The 20,203-nt window shown below is 34.2% G+C and overlaps 1 protein-coding gene and 1 pseudogene across 3 annotated transcripts in view; both read right to left on the reverse strand.

The window, feature by feature from the left end:
* Nucleotides 1-20,203, reverse strand: part of PTEN (phosphatase and tensin homolog) — a 97,942-nt gene that overhangs the window by 20,474 nt on the left and 57,265 nt on the right. For both annotated transcript variants that reach the window (XM_032245605.1, XM_032245604.1), the window contains 2 exons: nt 18,489-18,532; nt 16,419-16,657 (listed from right to left, as the gene is read on the reverse strand). In XM_032245605.1, coding sequence (XP_032101496.1) covers nt 16,419-16,657; nt 18,489-18,532 — 283 coding nt within the window. The remainder of the gene's footprint in view (nt 1-16,418; nt 16,658-18,488; nt 18,533-20,203) is intronic.
* On the reverse strand, nt 1,787-9,659 carry LOC116528379 (annotated as a pseudogene). The gene has a single exon (XR_004259002.1). The product of XR_004259002.1 is annotated as a 60S ribosomal protein L11-like (transcript).

Genomic DNA, 20,203 nt, shown 5'->3' on the forward strand with positions numbered 1-20,203 from the left:
GACTTAAGAAAAATTCAACCTAGAAATATAAGGCAAATAATAAACAACATTAAGAAGTTTAACTGTGCAAAGCAACTTACAGAAAACTACTTTAAATGAAGGTATACTCAAGAGGAAAAAGAATTTGCAATTATTTCTCGAAGTTACTACTGGCATCTAAATCCCCCCAATGTGTTAAAAATTCTGGATATCCTTCTTCTTCGTAATGAAAAGTATAAAGCATATTTTAAAATGGGCCAGGCGCAGTGGCTCACACCTGTAATCCCAGCACTTTGGGAGGCCGAGGCTTGCTGATCATTTGAGGTCAGGAGTTCAAGACCAGCCTGGCCAAACGGTGAAACCCCATCTCTACCAAAAATACAAAAAAATAGCTGGGTGTGGTGGTGTGCACCTGTAGTCTCAGCTACTTGGGAGGCTGAGGCATGAGAATCACTTAAGCCTGGGAGACGGAGGTTGCAATGAGCCGAGATCATGCCACTGCCCTTCAGCCTGGAAGACAGAAAGAGACTCTGTCTGGAAAAACAAACCAACAAAAAACCAGGTACATCGAATAGCAAGTATGTAGGTATCCACTGTAGTATTTCTAGCATCTTTTCAAAGATGAGCATGATATTATAGACAATTTAAAAACATGTATATATGTATAAATGTCTAAAAAATAGGTATAAACCATTTCAAATCATGATAACTGATTTAAGATTTTGGCCACAGTGTAAAGACCATATATTTTATAATCAAAAGACTTAATTTGAATGCTGACAGTCAAAATACAAACTCTTATGTGTTTTTGAAAGAAAACAAGGACAATAATATGTACCTTTCCTTCTTAACAGGGTTCCTATGAGGATCAAACATCAGATGCAGTTACACAAAAGCATACTTAAAATTTAATCAATTAGTTTACCATCAAAATTATGCATAATTAGTCTATTTCTTAACTTTGCAATTTTTATCTACCTGCTGCCTTGTCAGCACCAGAAATTCAACACTTCTAGATTAACAAAAATTAAAAAGTTGGGAGGCTCACATGCATCTGTTCCAGAGTCTCCAATGTGACCTTCTCATTCTAAGCCATGATGCAAACTCACTAAAACTGAATTAATATCTGCAATACAGGATTTCAAATGAGTGGAAAGTCCATACTGAATTAAAATTTTACAGAAGAAGCTTATACATATGAATTAAGGGCTGAATTTTAAAGCTCTTGGAGATTAAAACATACTCTATGTTTTCAAATTTTTCTTTTTTTTGGAGGCGGGGTGGTTTGAGACGGAGTCTCACTCTGTCACTCAGTCTGGAGTGCAGCAGCACAATCTCAACTCACTGCAACCTCCACCTCCCAGGTTCAAACAATTCTCCTGCCTCAGCTTCTTGAGAAGCTGGGATTACAAGCATGTGCCACTACATCTGGCTAATTTTTAGTAGAGATGGGGCTTCACCATGTTGGCCAGGCTGGTCTTGAACTTTTGACCTCAAGTAATCTGCTCGTCTTGGCCTCCCAAAGTGCTGGGATTACAGGCGTGAGCCACTGTGCCTGGCCTAAATTTTTCATTTTTTATGTAAATTAAGACTATCAAGGGCCAGTTTTATTCTCTAACCACAAACTTTTAAGTTAAATTTATCTGTAACTATATATGTAGGTGTGTGTACACACACACACACACTCTGAGGGTATAGTTCTACTTTCTACTAGTAGTATCTCTCCTTTTTCACTTTAATTGTGAAGAAAATTATTTATACAGCTGACCCTTGAACAACACAGTTTTGAAATGTGTGGGTCCATATATATATATATATATATATATATATATATATATATATATAAATCTGGATTTTTTTCAATAATTTTTCAGAGATTTGCAACAATTTTATAAAACCTGCAGATGAAACACATAGCCTAGAAATATTTAAAAAATTAAGAAAAAGTTAGGTCTATGTCATGAATATGTAAAATATAAGTAGATTATCAGTCTGTTTTATCACTTACTATCATAAGATATATACAAGTCTATTATAAAAAGTTAAAATGCATTATAACATATGCATAGAATTTTTAAGACCAGACATGATACCATGTAAACAAATGCAAAGATGCAGCATTAAATCATAGCTACATAATATTAACTGTAGTACATGCTGTACTACCGTTAAAATCTCATAGATACCTTCTGTGGCTACTGCAATGAGCTCAAGGGTTGCAAGAATCTGTTTAAAGCACTGTGTGACACTAATCATCTCTGTATGAGCAGCTCATCTCTCCAGTAAATTGTATATTGCAATAAAAAGCTATCTCTCTTATGGTTCTTTGTGTATTTTTCATTGTGTTTAGTGCAACTCTGTAAACCGTAACACCCTGAGACCCATATGAGGTGCCAATAGTGGTGATGGAAGTGCTCTCAAGAAGTAGACAAAAGTCATGACATTACAAGAATAAGTTGACTTGCTTGATATGTACAGTAGATATGTACAGCTGTAGCTGCTGGCCATTTCAGACAGATGCTTCACCTTGTAAACAGAAGACATAAATGTATGGTACCAATAAATACAGTACAGTACTGTAAATGTATTTTCTCTTCCTTATGATTTCCTTAATACATGTTCTTTTGTCTAGTTTATTGTAAGAATATATATACAAAATATGTGTTATTGACTGTTTATGTTATGGGTAAGGCTTCTGGTCAACAGTGGGCTATTAGTAGTTAAGTTTTTAGGGACTCAAAAGTTATATGCAGATTTTCAACTGTGCAGGGGGTTGACATTCCTAGCTTTCACATTATCAAAGTCAACTGTATCCTTAACCTTTTTTGCTCAAATACAACTTTAAACACATTCTAACTTTAGCTAAAGTTAGCACCACATTCCTGGCCATCATCTCAAAAGTCAGCCATTACTCTTTCAACTCCTTTATGTTCACAGACCAGGAGGTGGACCTCAAAAGTATTCCATTTAGTGCTCCTCCTAATATTCCTTCCAGCCCTCTTTCCTATACCTTTGCCTATTTCAAACCCGTATCACTCAATAACTCTTCGGGTATACATTTATTAAACTCTTGACCACAATGATTTTTAGCACTTTGTTCTCCCAACCTCAATTTTTATCCTGACCAACACAACATCTTCAATGAATTCAGCTCCTATTTTACTGGGAACCCTGAGATCATCCAACATGAACACTCAAAATTCCCTTCTCCCATCTTAAAATCTCTTCATGCTTGATGTCTTTTCCTGTTCAATGAGGGTCTATTGTGGGCAAGTGCTTTATTAATTATCTCCTATCTGCCATGTGCCTTTATTCTCTCCATCTGTCTCTAAATAATATGCTCAGGTAATCTTTATTCTTTATCCAGAGCTGACAAAAAACTGAAAGACCAAAAACCCACACTCTCCCTAGATTCTGTATCTCTCTCAAACTATCAGCCTCCCTCTCTATAAATAGCAATTCTTGAGAAGCTCTTACTCCTTAATCCAGAGAAACTGGTTATTATGAGGCTGATTTCTTTTTGGAGGGTAGAGGTGTGCCATAGTCTTACTTTGTCACCCAGGCTGCAGTGCAGTAGTGCAATCTTGGTTCACTGCAACCTCTGCCTCCCAGGTTCAACTGCCTCAGCCTCCTGAGTAGCTGGGAGTATAGGAGCATTAACACCAAGCCCTGCTTGTCTGCTTATTTATTTAGTAGAAATGAAGGTTATCTATTTACTTAGTAGAAATGAGCGTTTTGCCATGTTGCCCAGGCTGCCCTCAAACTCCTGGACTCAAGAAATCTGCCTCAGCCTCCCAATGTATTGGGATTACAGGTATAAGCCACCACGCCCACCTGAGGCTGATTTCTTAATGGTCATTAATGCTTTCTCAACAACTAATTTTCTACTGTTTTCACAGTCCAATCCTGGCTGCTGGCTGATTTTTTTTTTTTTTTTTTTAAACATTTCACTGAACACTTTGTATTGGCCTCTTGGGTAGAAATGAGAATTTATTTGCTAGGAAGGATGATCCCACCATACTTCTGCTGGAATCAGCACATGGCCTCCTCTTTATTGATTCTGTTTGGCTCCAGTGCAGCCTGTCCTGCACTTATTTGCAATGATGAAACCTGGCTTATCCAGCACCACACAGAAGTCCAGGCTGTAGATACCAATGCTTGGGTCATATTTGATACCCAAATCGATGTGTTCTTAGATCCCAAAGCCAAAGTTCCCAGTATCTGAGAAGTTATTTTTTCTTAATTCACACTCCTGCACCTTTAGACCTTTCTCCCGGATTTCTTCTGCCTTGGCTCCTCGAATTGTTTAGCAGACGGCAGTCTTTCCATTTCTCCTGTTGCCAAAGGATCTAACAGTACACCTAGCTTTGGCAAACACGAAGGGTTCTGATCTGTGAGCTGCTCCAACACCTTGGTTACTCAAGTCAGTCTGCCTCCAGTTTCTCCTAAAAATATGTTGAGGCAGAGTCTGCACATGCAAAGTTTCTGCATGGGGTTCTCCTTTTCACCTTGATCCTGCACCATGATGGAGAACAGGAAGAGCCTGGCTGATTTTTTTCCACCCATTCTGAAACTTCCCTGCTTGTGTCATAGGACTTACTCTCTTACGGTTTCTTCCAACCTTTATTGGTTGTCTCTTCTCTTGTTGCTAAATATAGGCATATCTCAAAAGATTTTCCCCTCTGTCAATCCAATCTATTCCAGTGCTTTAATTATCCAATTTTACATAATAACTCCAAAACTTATCTCCCTCAATATGACTTTACTCCCAACTGCCAGTGCATAATTCCAACATCTGGCTGGAATTTCTACCTGGTAATCTCAGAAATACTTAAAACACACATTTCCAAAAACCGAAGCTTTTTTATGTGGAAAACTTTATTTCCATCAGTGATATTCACTATTTTCTTAGCACTAGAAGGCCTTCTAATAACTACCACCACCACCGCTTATTGAGCCCATACCATATTCTTTATATTGCTCTAAATGTCTTTAGAAATGCATAATTTAATACTCATAAAACCATGTAAGAATGGTACTATTGATAAAACATTTTATAGATGAAGTAAGGTCATTTATCTTCATATGTAATGGAACTAGGTATCATCCTATCACTAGTCAATTACTATATGCACAGATATAGTAGATATTATCCCAGCACTAGTCAGCAACTACATCCCCAGCTTCTAATCAACTACGATATGATCCTGCCATCTTCTTTATGCTTGAGGAAGGAAACATAGCTGAAAGACAGCTGTGATATAACAGGGCTACAGAAAAGAGAAGTGAGGGAACTCCAGCACTATGGCAAAAGCCCAGGCAGCAGAATGGAGGTAAGAGACACAGCATATTAACTACCTGGCACATACATGCATACACACTAACGTTACAAACTAAAATGAGAGACAAATCAAGATTAAGTTCATTTAGTCTACTCATCTTTGATTCCTACACATCTATTCAGTTGACAAAATCCAGATTTTGATTTCAAAATACTACTCAAAACGTCAGCTTCGGTTTTCTGTGGCCTCTTTCAGTTTCTTCCTGCAATTTTGCCATAGCCAACTGATTTATTACCCTTTATCCATTCTGTAATCCATCCTTTATACCACTTTCAGATTTTTTTTAATTAAGGTTAATCCAGTTGCCAATTAATCCAAAATGTTAAATGGTATTCTACCCAAACAAGAGCAATTTATCACACACTATAATTTAATCACAGCATAAAAATATAACTCCAACCTCTTTTTCCACTCTTTCCTCTCACAATTCCCTTGAATGTACTCTTACTTTGGCCAAATGGAAAAAAATTAATTTTCCCTGAATTGTACTTTCTGGTTTTCTCTCTTTTTAAATATAAGCTATTTTATCAGATTAAGGTATAAGGGCTACATAAGCAGCCACCTGTAAAGTCTTACATAGTTTCTAACACCTGGTCCAATTTAGATAACATAATTATTTGATACTTCAAGGTTTGATAAGCAGCCACCTGAAATGCAATTTAAACCAAATATTTCTTGAGGGCTCCTAGACATTTTCATTATTGCAGGGTCTATTCAGATTTTTTCTCTTGCCTTAAAGCATTTACGATGACATATTCACTGAAAATTGCCCATTTCTCATTGAAATTTCCAAAATGATTAGCACAAACGTGAATATAATGTTTAACATCACCTCCACACTGTAGTTTTATCTCGTTTCTCATGCTTAATGTCTTGTTTTCAGTTTCCCTCTTTTCTTTTTTCCTTGACTGGCTTAAAAATATGTATTGATTTTATTGGCAATTTCATGCAATCAGTATTTAGATTTATTAGTTCAAATGATACATTTTTGCCTTTATAAATCTCTACTTATTAATTTTAATTTCTAATGTAAGTTTACATTTCCTCATTGAATCAAAAACTATTTAAAACATGGTTTTATATTTCCATATAAATTTGAACATTAAAAAAAAACTCCAGTTCTAATGAATTGTAATCAAGAAATAGAACTTATAAATTTTGATTTTTGAGTGAGATTTTTGTTTTGTAGTTGATCTAATTCGTAAGATTGGTAACTGTTTTATGAATGACAGAAAAAATACATTTCATTATTTTATTATTCAAGCCACCTATATACAGTATTGTGTTGCTTAAAAGAAACTGCATCTGGGTGATTTCATCATTGTATCATACAATATACTTACACAAACCTAGATGGTATAGCTCACTACACACCTAGGCTATTATGTTACACTTCCTACTTTACAAACCCATACAGCATATTGCTGAATTCAGTATCATAGGTGACTGTAACACAATGGTATTTGTGTATCTAACATAGAAAAGGTTCAGTAAAAATGGTATAAAGGATATAAAAATAGTAAACCTGTTTAGGGCACTTACCACAAATGGAGCTTGAAAGACTGGAAGTTGCCCTGGGTGAGTGGTGAGTTAATGTAAAGTCCTAGGATATTACTGTATACTACTGTAGATTTTATAAACATGCTACTCTAAATTTATTAAAAAAAATTTTTTTTCTTTCTTTGATAAATTAACCTTAGCATTTTATAACTGTTTCATTTTATAAACACAAAAAATTAATTCTGACTCTTTTCTAACACTTAGCTTAAAACACATTGCACGGCTACACAAAATTTTTTTCTTTATATCCTTATTCTATAAGCTTTTTTCTATTTTTAAATTTATTATTATTGTTTATAAACTCTTGTTAAAAACTAATAAATACACACACACTTTAGCCTTGGTTTCTACAAGGTCAGGTTCATCAATATCACTGTCTTCCACCTATACATCTTGTCCCACTGGAAGGTCTTATGGGGCAATTACACCCGTGGAACTGCTATCTCCTATGACAATAACGCCTTTTTCTGGAATACCACCTGAAGGATCTGCTTAAAGAATGTTTTATAGTTAACATTTTTTAAACAAGCAGGAGTACATGCTAAAATAATAAAAAAGTATAGTACTATAAACATGTAGACTAGTAGCATTTGTTTAACATTATAAAGTATTACGTACTGAACATAACTGTCTGTGCTATGCTTTTTATACAACTGACAGCACAGCAAGTTTGCTTACACCAGCACTACCACAAACATGAGTGAATACATTGCACTGCAATGGCTACGTCACCAGGTGATAGCAACTTTTTAGTTCCATTATAATTTTATAGGACCATTGTCACATATGAGGTCAGATGCTGACTCAAACATCATTATGTGGTACATGACTGTACCTTCTTTTTGAGTTTTGAAGTACATTAAAAATTCCTATCACTGCTTTTCTACCAACTATTCTTCATTTCTTTCAGCTTTTGCTTAATACATTTTGATGTTATGCTTAGCACATTGGTTCATAACTGCTAAGTTTTCACCTGGAGTGGACCCCGTGTAATGTAAAATAACATTTTTGATCCAGTTTAATGCTTTTTGCTTTAAACGCTATTCTGATATTGAGACCCTGTCATCTGCTTTTGAAATTTAAATTTGCCTGATGTATCTCTAATCCACCATTTATTTTTAATCTTACTTGTTTTATGTAAATCTCTTGTGATTAATCTCTTAAAAAACAGACTTTAAAGTACAGATTATATACATCTTTCAGACCTAAGATACTGCCATACTACTACCAGAACAGGATACTACTTTAATATCATAGCACAAGATATGTAATGTTTTGTTCATATTCTAGGCATCAATATTCAGATCATCTTCTCTAAGATGAATTCACAATCTACACTCCTTAGTTAAAAAAGTAATTTTCTACTTCAGTAAACTTTCCACTGGTACTGCTAAACTTAGAAATAATGCAGATGTTTCAACATAATGGTGTTTGCTTGAAGAAGCAACGGAAATCTGTGTTTCAGAATGATCACAATAAGATTACTAAAGGGAAGCAATTCAACAAAGGAAGAAATACGGCTTTTATTACAATGACAACATACAGCAGTAGTTACCATCTATTAAGGTACCTGCCAACATTTATACGTATCTTTAATACTACCACAACTTTACAAGATAAATATTATCATCTCTATTTTGTGGATCAGAAAACAGTCCCACTATGCATAATTATCTCATTCAAAACCAGGAACTGGACCTCAATGTGAATATAAGGCTAAAACTTGTACTCGGGTATCCCGGGTTTTATTAACAGCATGTATACAAACTATGTGATTTGAAACTATGTGATTTGAATAAAGTCACAGCTTCTTTGATCTCTTATTTTTCCTGTCTACAAATAATCTAAAGTTTAGAGTGTTACAGTATTTCAGTTCTATGATATCGTAAGCTATACACTAAATAGTTGTAGATGATCTACAGAATTGTTGAGAAAAAATATGAAACAGACAACTGATACTTTTCTCTCTTCCAACATTCTTTCTCCTCCTTGACTTTTCTTTGGAAAACTATTATTATCCCTGTGTTGGGGGTGGCAGGTTCTATACATCAGCTTTAGACACATGTCCCAGAGAATTCCATTCCCTGGCCAGAATATTTGGTTCGGGAATAGGCATGTGCCTCAATCCAGGGAAATCAGAACTCACCCTAAAAATTTTTGCTCCAATTGTAGCTCTCTTCCCATCATAGTTGGTAAAGTAGGCAGAATGTAAACCTGAAGCTATTAGGAACTATATATTGCCACTACTTGTGGGAGCGTGTTTGAAAATAACATACATATAGAAGAGAGAAAAGAGGAGGAGGGTAAGGAAGGGAGAGAGAAAAAGAGAAATATTCTTGAGATCTGTTGAGCACCTGAATCCAGGTCAGAGCTTTTAGGTTATGTAAGTGAATAAATGTCTCCTTTTGTTTAAGGTACTCTGAGTTGGGTTTTTCTGATTTGAAACTGAAAAAGTCCTCATATATTATAAAGGAGTTGCTTTTTATTTTTCTTAGTTTCTATTTCTATTTTAGGAATCAAAATAACAAAATAATTTGGACAGAACATATTTTGTTAAAAAAAAAAAAAAAGCACCAGGTTTGAGGTGAGAAGATGGTATTTTGAGTTATTATACAAAGAGATTATATGACTGACTTAAGACAGGTTGATCTTTGTAGATCTGTTTGTTTTGTTTTCTGAAACAAGGTCTCAATCTGTTACCCAGGCTAGTGTGCAGTGGTGTGACCATGGCTCACTCTAGCCTCAACCTCCTAGGCTCAAGCAATCCTCCCACCTCAGCCTTCCAAGTAGCTGGAACTACAGGTACGTGACACAATGCCGGGCTATTTTTATATACATATTTTTTGTAGAGAGAGCGTTTCACTATGTTTCCCAAACTGCTCTCAAACTCCTGGATTATAGGCATAAGCCACTGTGCCCAACCCTGCAGATCTGTTTTATCATCTATGTTAGAATGAGTCTGAATTAAATAAGTGCTAAGATTCTTCAAGGTATGAAACTTCTACAACTTTATTGTATTATATAACAGCCTTAAATAATGCATATCAGGAACATGGTTTGGCCCAGGAAAATTAATGTGTTAGAAAAAATAAGAATGCTAGATGGGAAGATTTTTTAACAGACAGTAATTATAGTTTTGTTTTAAATAAAGGGGAAATAAAATTTCATTAGGTTACAACATGTAGAAATTTAGTAAACAGACTAGAAAAAATAACCTCATTTAAGATAAGGTCATGAATATTCATTCCCCAGAAAACTAAAAATTTTCCTTTTCTTTAGATCACTTAAAGTTAACAACTATTATTTCTAGAAGATTTATCCTCATTAATATGCTCAATGAACTCATATACACAGAGTTCCTAATATACAAAAAGTTTATCTCTAATAATTTATTTATAAACAGAAACAAAATTAAAAGCGGCTCAAACTTTTTTCCTAAAAGTTTAACCAAAGAAAAAATAAGGGCCCGGGTGCAGTGGCTCATGCCTATAATCCCAGCACTTTGGGAGGCCGAGGCAAGTGGATCACTTGAAATCAAGAGTTCAAGACCGGCCTGGTCAACAAGGCGAAACCCCACCTCTACTAAAAATACAAAAATTAGCCAAGCATGATGGTGTGCACCTGTAATCCCAGCTACTCAAGAGGCTAAGGCTGGAGAATCACTTGAACTCAGGAGGCAGAGGTTGCAGTGAGCTGAGATCATACCACTGCACTCCAGCATGGGTGATCAAGTGAGACTCTGTTTCAAAAAAAAAAAAAAGGAAATTAATATTTATTACTTTATGTGCCACCATTCTGGAACACAGTTGGGAGTATGTATGGGACAGGGAGAAGGTAAGGGAAAGAGAGGGAAACAGCAGTGATTCTAAGTAACTTTGTCATGTAACAGGAGTTTACTTCTTTAAACTCAAATTTTGGGAGTCCTTCTGAAATACACACTTACTAGCATTCTCAGGATGTTTTAACTCTTTCTTCATAGTTTAAAATAAACATGTGAGCTATCTAATACTGAAACCTAAGTGCAGATGCACATTGTGTGGGAGCATAGGACTAGATTAGAACCAACCCTAGAAGTTGCCCTGCAGCATGCTTTCTTGGAAGAAAAAAACCACTCACAGCTTGCATTTTAATAATCTGTCGCATGTTTGTAAAGCCAAAGTAACAAATACACAAATGAATGACTCCTAAGGAAGTGTAACACAATTGTCTTCCTGTAAATTCGTGAATAAAAAATAGAAGAAGCCTTCCTTCCCTCAAGCAGTTATTTCACTCTCAGAACATTTTTCTTTATATTAAGTATCAGTTGTTTGACTTCTCTGTAACACTCAAAACCCAAAGTATTATTTGAGCATTACTAACCTAATGCCTTATTTTACGGTCAACTTGTACCCAGCACTCTGCCATCTAATTTGCACCACATCTGCTGAGGATATGCCAAGACTCTGAGCCAGATTATTTTGAGGAGAGCTCTGCAAAGTCTACAAATTCTTTACAAAAATATGATGACTGCCTCATCTCTCTTCAAAAAAGAAGGGGAAAAAGAGATTATTCTTCTATAGAAATGTCACTAGAACATAATTTTCTCTAGTTTCTTAATGTTTGTCTATAAAGTTAAGGATATAAGCAAAATAACATTACAGATAATTCTAATAAAGTTAATCCCATTTATTAAAGATAATTCTAATAAAGTTAATCCCAAACTGCAAAGTAGATAAAATGTATGTATCTCCTATAATAGTGATTCACAATTAAAAATACGCAAATCCACAGGCTCAACCTACAAGGAAATACTGACAAGAGAAGGATAAACCTATTATCAGATATTCCATGAAAGAAACTACTTTAGATAATCAATTATATGTAAGATATTTACTTCTCAGGAAGAATTCCATAGCTGTATAACAGCTTTACCTAGCTAAGTTTTCTTATGATGAAATTATTCATAAAAGATTAAAATTTATTTCACTAGCATTCTAACCAACAGGCAAACAAGTGGTATCTTTGAAAGTTTTAAAACAATGACATTTCAAATATTTTACAGAAGCCTACAGTATTATATTTCCAAAACCAACAACCTTAATCTATCCAAATTCTCTTTAAATCGGGGGTCACTAAATGATTTGGCATTTGTAAGAAAGGGTAAAAGCTGAGGAGCCTTTCAAAATAGGCTAATTTCATCAGCATTACATAACCTTGCAAGAGAGCCTCATCTTGTACAGGGATTAATTATTTTGAACAGTCTCAAAATTCTTTTGCAGTTCCAGGATTTGCGGATTTGATAGTGTAGAAAGAAATTTAACAGTATATCAGAGGATTCAAATTTTACTATGAATGCTATTATTAACTGGATTAATATTGATTGCAACACTTCCCCTTTCTGGGCCTCTTTGATCATCTATAAGAAATATTCCTGGAAGAAAAAAACAAACCTACCATTGACTTTTATCCATATCTAGTTTTCTAATGCTGTTTCAGTCAAAACACAAATGCTACTGTTTGGTAAAATATGGTCAACAGCATCTGCTCCTACAATTTTTTTTTTTTTTTTGCCTTTTTAAATAAACACAGGGATAAAGAAGGTAAGAACACATTAGAATACTCCTTTAGATCCTGTGAATAATTCATCCATAATATGGTCCAAGTATACTAATTAAGCATGAGCCAAGTATAGTAGATTTATTTATTTTGACTCCAAGATACAAAAAAAGTGATCAACTTCAGTGAAATTCCTTAACTCTGAGTCTTAATATTATGTAACAGTGAAACATTACAATTTTACTACTTACATTCTTAACACTACATGTACAGATCTCCATTTTCTATTTACTATTTGCCCATCATCTCCTTTCACTTGGGGGATCTTCCAATCTACACAAAGGATGGAGAAGATGCCTAGAGTGGTTCTACTGATGAAGTAGGTACCATTACATTTTACCACACGATACTATAAGCTTTGCATTTTATTTTCATAACTACTTTTCTTGCTATCTTTCATTCTGGCCCTACTTCATAACATCCTACAGGACTTACAATTTCATCAAATATTTTTTCCTGAACTCTGAAGAGAAACAGAATTGATAGTATTACCAGGTTGTGATGACGAGAGTATCTTCCCATTGGCAAATTTTTTATTATGGAGACTTCTCTTGGATTTAATTTGGACTGGAAACAGAAAATAAAGTTTAAATATCCTTGGGTTTTACTTTCATCCCTGAACATGATGAGATGGACTATCCCAAGTCCTTCTTAAAGTGGCAAGTTCTCACCATCAGCAGAGCACAGCCAACTATTCTGAAGAAGCAGCACATGAGACAGGGTACGTATGCATATGTGTGTGGGTGGAAGTGTATAAGAGGGAGGGAAGAGGGAGAAAAAGAAGCCACATGTGAGAGCACAGTTTAGTTGGAAAAGCCTAGACCATTACAAAAACTATTTGTTCCAATTAAAAATCCTTGATTAAATCACCCTACCAGGCTATTGATTGTGATGCTAAATAAATTAAAATGTCACACAGTTGAATGGGTGAAGGCCAGTATCCTAGAAAGAGTCAAACATATTTGGAGCATGAAGCAGAAAAGACTGTTGCAGTACCTCTATCAAATACTTTTATCCATTCCCACCAAAAACGCCGATATTAAAAAAAATGAAGTAGGAAGACTAAAAGTACCACCTTTCTTCAGATATGATTTCTCAGTATGGCCAGCTACTAGATTTTCATCAAATACAAACATGGGACACAATCAAGAAAACATTCCCATTTTGGAGTCCTTTTTAGAAACTTCAGAAAACATGAAAACTTTCAAAATAGTAAAGTTTCTTTACCAAAAAACTTCTCCTGAAGAAACCTCAGTATTCTGTAGGCAGATAGTACACCTTACTGCCAGGCAACATATTTGATTTTGGGGCACTGGTAAAGACAGAAGCTCTCTGTGTCACTGTCACCCACTGCTATCTTCATCAGTATGCACTGGGGTGCAAGACTGTCATCAATCCTGAAAGAAATCTTATCTGTTGTGAAAGTACTCTACCGTTTCAAGTGCCAATCCTTGCTAATTGCCTGTGCAAGACGATTTGTCATGAAAAATCTACTATTATGAAAGTTGCCAGATTTATGAAAGCCAAGACTTTCAATCAAGAGCTTCTCGAGAGGTTTTGTCAAGAAATGGGAGCATTATAAAGTTCTTTGCTATATGTAAGTTCACTGGCTTCAGAAGACAAAGTCTATAGCCTGATACTGCTGTTTACAGGATAAAATACATTCTTTTTAGAGTTTAACTTTTCAATCTTAAAAGCAAAACAAGGAGTCATAATCTTTTCCTTCCTAACACAGCATTAATGATACAGGTCTTGCCAAACATGATCTCAGTAACTTGAAAGCAAATAAAATGATGCAACATGAATTTATCTGAAGAGTCTAAGAGAATTCTTATTTCTTAACATGTTTATTTTCATCAGGCAATAGAATCTACAGTTTCCATTTACTCTTTTGTTCTTTTGTGAAATAGTGTTTTCAGCACTTTTCACCAAAGTCAACATTGATTGGATATCAAAGATTATATAAAAGTTTCAAAGATAAGAGCATAATTTCAACTTGTTATTTTAAAAGTTAAATAGCAGCCTATTCATTAAAATTTAGTATTAAACAGAACTATAGCTTAATTTTGGTTAATTTGTACCACTTAGATTTATTCATTGCTCTCACATAGTGGCCACTGGTTTTTACATGAAAAAAATGTGACATAGTTCTCATGAAGATTCTTTTATATTCTGTTTAAAAGAACATGTTTCAATATAAATGTGCAAAATTTTATGTACACTATGCACATTTTTTAGTGGGAGAACATTTATAGCTTCTATCAGACTTTTACAAGGTATGTAACACAATTTAAGACCCTCTAGCTTAAATCTAGTGTTCTGTGCCTCCACATTACACAATTTTTCTATTTTATTACAAAAATCTTTTTACCTGATTTTTTTCCCACTACCAAGATATCTACTGCTCATCAACTCTGGTTTAAATTTCTACCACTGCTTTTGCTACCGCATTTTAATTTTACCCATTTCTCTATACTTCTCTTCCCAGCAGTCTTTTTTCCCTGTGCTGCACTGCATTTATTCACTGACATATAGAATAATTTACCTTTTATATTTTTAATCAGTAAAAGCAATTGTTTCCCTTCAGATGATAATAGGATGAGTCAAAGTAAACATCTTTAGATTCTCAGCTCTATAATTCATGCCAGTGCTATCACTCCAAGGTGCAAACAATATGCAGAAATGTAAGGCAATCTACCATAATCTTCAACATTCACCGAAATTATGCACTAATATAAGATTCAATTTTGTAAACTATCAACCACAAATAGTACTCTGGGATCCTTATATATAATGTAAAAAAGGTCACAAAAGGTAAGGAAACACGAGATGAGAAAGGGGTAAAGGAACAAGGAATCAATGCAACTACACAGCTTAAAATGATTAATATGATCATTCTATTTCTGTTTTCAGCTGGATTAAGAAGAAATTAGCTTAACATGAAGAATAACTCTCTAAATCAGTTTTTCTAATTTAACTGGAGGGACTTAGGCTTTGTTCTTCTTGGAGATGGAAAAATGTACAAAATCTCTTTGTGTTAAATGTTTCCATGTTTTGCTATACTTGCCACCCAAAGAAATACATCAACAGCAAAGTTAAACCACTGTAAAAGTTCTCTCAAGAGTTTTCTTTTTTCTTTCAGATGTACTATAAGAATTAAATTTGTCACTGATTTTCAATATAGTCCTTAGTTTTCTGATCAAAAATCTTTGATTAATCTAATTATAACTACATTTATGAATATTCTTACAAAATAATAATTTTTATGTATTATAAAAGTTCACACTTTACTAGGTTATGGTATCCAAGTTTATCCAAAGACATTCTATGATCAAGCAAGCTTCAGAAATATAAAGCTTATTTTTTTAGTAATATGCTTTTAAAAAACGTTATTTTAGAATGATTTTGTGAGGCCAAATCTGCAATACAGTTAATGGGTAACATGTGCTAGTATGATATGAAAATGGTAGCATGAACAGAAAAATGAAATCAATCAGTCATTTCCTTATATAGAAATTGAGGCAGCAAGTGATTTAAAAATTTAAAAGAAATAAGGATTAGCAACTATCTTTAAAACCTATTTTCCAGGGACTGAGGGGGATGGAGGGACACAAGATGAATAAGATCTGAAGATCTACTGGATAGCATAGTGACTATAGTTAATAATAACACTGCATAATTGAAAATTGAAGATTGTAGATCTTAAATGCTTTCACCCTGGGGGGAAAGAATAATTATGTGAGGTGATGAATATGTTAAGTAGATTGACTGCAGTAATCATTTCACAATGTATACATATATCAAAACATCATTTTATACACTATATTTATATATAATTTTTATTTGTCAATTACACCTCAATAAAAACTGAAGGAAAAAAAACCCAAAATCTGTTTTCCAATAAATTCTCAGATCTAGGAAGAATATCAAAAAATAACTTACCTTTTTGTCTCTGGTCCTTACTTCCCCATAGAAATCTAGGGCCTCTTGTGCCTTTAAAAATTTGCCCCGATGTAATAAATATGCACAAATCATTACACCAGTTCGTCCCTTTCCAGCTTTACAGTGAATTGCTGCAACATGATTGTCATCTTCACTTAGCCATTGGTCAAGATCTTCGCAAAAGGGTTTGATAAGTTCTAGCTGTGGCGGGTTATGGTCTTCAAAAGGATATTGTGCAACTGTGGTAAAAAGATAACCTCAGAATAAGAAAACAAATCCTCTGAATTTTTAATTATAAGTAGGTTAACTTTAGAAATGTTGCATACAAACTTAACAAGTGTTTAAAAGAAACACTGGATTCCAGAGAAAAATAACATATTGCTTAACTAATTTTTAAATAGAAAATAGTCTCTTGCTAACTTTAAACATAATCATTAGGGAAACCAAGTATTATTTTCCCCCATTTTATTCAGGAGGATACATTCTGTGAATTTACGCTCTATGGACTAGTAGCATAGGTCACATATTAGAGGTAGAGCTAAACCCAAAATGAAATGACACATGGACATTTTGTCAGGACTCTCAATGCAAAAGGAATAATAATATTTACAGTATTTATTTCATCATCACAAAACATAGTCCAAAGATAGAACAGATTACTAATAAGGATAAACTATGGAAAAAACTGCATATTACATTTCAAAAAATAAAAACGCTAAGTGTGTTATTTAAAGGTGGTCTTGTAAATGTTAGTGTTGTATACACATGTAATCATTAGGAAAGCCAAATATTATTTTCCTCCATTTTATGCAGAAGAATACATTCTGGGAATTTACACTAAATGGGCTGGTAGCACAGGTTACATATCAGAGATATATGAAGGCATATACCAAAGAAATTACTTACAAAATGTACATAATTGTTATCAAAGTTTCAGGTCTTGTCACATGAATTATTAAGTGTCCAATACTTTTTTTTTTCACTATAGTCAGAGTTGAGGTTTTCTAAAAAACTCGTTTAGAAACAGGATTACGATATATCACTATTAATTGTTCCCAGTAGTATCTACCTTAGTTCCACTCTATTAAGATCCTTAAAAACCCTGACTGATATTCATTGTACTATCCTGTGTCATCTAAATATATGAGAAGTATGTCTTATATCTCCAGTCAAGTCACTCATATTGTGGTACAGAATACAATCAATTAAGTCCTTTGGTGTGAAAGGAGAGGTCTTCTGGTAGACAATGACTGTCATTATAGGAAGTTAGCAGGACAGCTTTCACTTAGTCATCTCCCTAACTTCATTTTCCCAGCGGTACAGAAAAACCTCCAGGAAAATCTGTTAGATGTCTATTTAAAGCAAGATAAACCTGAAATAAAGCCTGCTTTACCTAGTAAACAACAGCCTAAATCCACCAAAACAAAAACAAAAAAACATAGTGAATCTACACTAAATCTCAATCACTAGTGATTTAGAATTTTCAAACCAACTGTCTGAAAGTCCAGTCTACATTTTCAGGAGGGATCAACAGCAAATATATCAATCAGTACCCTCATGGCACCCACTTTCTCTTTTTGACTATCACAGCAGCATCTGCCAAGCTTCTCAACTCTTCAGTTCTCTCACAGCGTTAAGCCATGAGAGAACTCAGTTGTATTTCACAAATAAAAGTGAATGTTTTTGCGGGCTCTGAGAGTTAACTTATGCCTGGAGTAGAACTCATTTAAAGCATCTCCCTCCACTCATCTATCTGCTTTCTCCCTATAGTTGCTTATTATTAGACCAACTGCCTCAAACAGTATCTCCTTATACTATTTTTAGTCTAGGAATTTTCCTAATTCTTAGTCTATCTGCACTTTTAGCCTTCCTGAAAATATTAATAGCTTTATGCAATACTTTCTCCCTAAAACATGACGGCAAAATTAAATTTATATTTTCAAATTTTTAAAGATCATTCTTAAGATAAATATGTATATCACTCAATAATCTAGATGATTCACTATTTTTATGACAGTAAGATATTGTCTATTGGGTTTAAGTTATACAACATAGTACATTTATACCTACCTCTGCAATTAAATTTGGCGGTGTCATAATGTCTTTCAGCACAACTAAAAGAAAAGTTTAAAAGTGATATAAAGTTATCTTTTGCACTTAGGAAGAAAAAAAGTATTAATATTAAAAAACATTGACTGAATCTTTATAATGTGTCATGTATTAATTATGCCATGTTTAACATTAATTATTTCATGTAATAACAAGAATTATATTAAGTAGATACTGTTATCACTCCCATTTCATAATATAAAACCAAAGCTTAAAAGATTAAGTGTATGCAATTAGGGCTAATACATTTGCTCACAAAACTTGTGATGCCACTAATATACAGTACTGCAAATTCAGGTGCTTTCATGCTTTCAAATTTCCTCTATGAAAATTTTGCATGCTATTGGAATATTTTTTTTATTTTATAAGTACCTATAGTTTCAATAGTATCTGACTACTTTCAATAGGATCTGTAACTCATAGTGAAGCATACATAATTCTCAAACTATTCTTCAAAAACATATATGTTAAAAATAATAAAAGCATAAGGACAGGAAAGAAAAACTGAATGATGTCAATTAATCTACTCGGATACAATGCTAATTTTTTTTTTAAAACCAGACATTTCTCCCTGTTGAAAACCCAATGGTCATCTTTTTCATCAGTCTCTCAGGTTGCAAGTTTTAATTACAGTATGAGAGTAATGAAAGAATAAGTAAAATCAATACGGAATAGTAAAACGTTGACGCGTCATTACTAGAGTATGCTAATATTTGTCTTAATAGCAGTGATATGTTAGTATGTACGGCTTCCTAATAATTAACAGCCCATGTTTACAAACAATAAAAGGCTCAGAAAGAGATCTTATATATCAGTTGTTGTCAGTACTATCTTGGTAACTCCAACTACTATGCAAAAGAAATTTTAAAAAAATATTTAAAATAAAATCTTAGCATTTTAAAACAAATAAAGGCCCATAGCTCCTTAACCTGCAATTCCAAAATCCCAAATGTAACATTTTCTCTTAAGTTTTATGGCAAACTCAACTGCAGCAAATCCTGATCTGAAGTTGTAAGACTGTACATAATCTTTAATACACTTAAAGATTAAAGAGTGAAGAGTTAAACATTTCATTTCAGGTACTGACCCCACCCCACTGGGGTGTTTATGTAAAAGTATACGCATCTGTGTTACCTTTTTGAAAATTAAAATCTCTGAATATTGAAACATACCTGGCCCCTAGAGTTTCAGATAAGTGATTGTGGACCTGTATTGTACATTTAGAAACCCTGAAAAACATCTATATAGTTTCTCTACTTTAAAGAATTTCAGACCAGGCGTGGTGGCTCACGCCTGTAATCCTAACACTTCGGGAGGTCAAGGAGGGTGGATCACCTGAGGTCGGGAGTTCGAGACCAGCCTGGCCAACATGGAGAAACCCCGTCTCTAGCAAAAAATACAAAATTAGCCAGGTGTGGTGGCAGATGCCTGTAATCCCAGCTACTCAGGAAGCTGAGACAGGAGAATCGCTTGAACCCAGGAGGCGGAGGTTGTAGTGAGCCGAGATCACGCCATTGCACTCCAGCCTGGGCAACAAGAGTGAAACTCCATCTCAAAAAAAAAAAAAAAGAAAAAGAAAAGAATTTCAAAACCAAATTCACATGAAGGTTTAACTAATTATAAAACAGTTAATGCAATCCATTGGTTTCTAACTGGTCAGACCTGAAATAAAACAA

The sequence above is a fragment of the Sapajus apella genome, unplaced genomic scaffold, assembly GCF_009761245.1.
Source record: "Sapajus apella isolate SASKATOON/1434 unplaced genomic scaffold, GSC_monkey_1.0 scaffold58, whole genome shotgun sequence".
NCBI lineage: Eukaryota > Metazoa > Chordata > Mammalia > Primates > Cebidae > Sapajus > Sapajus apella.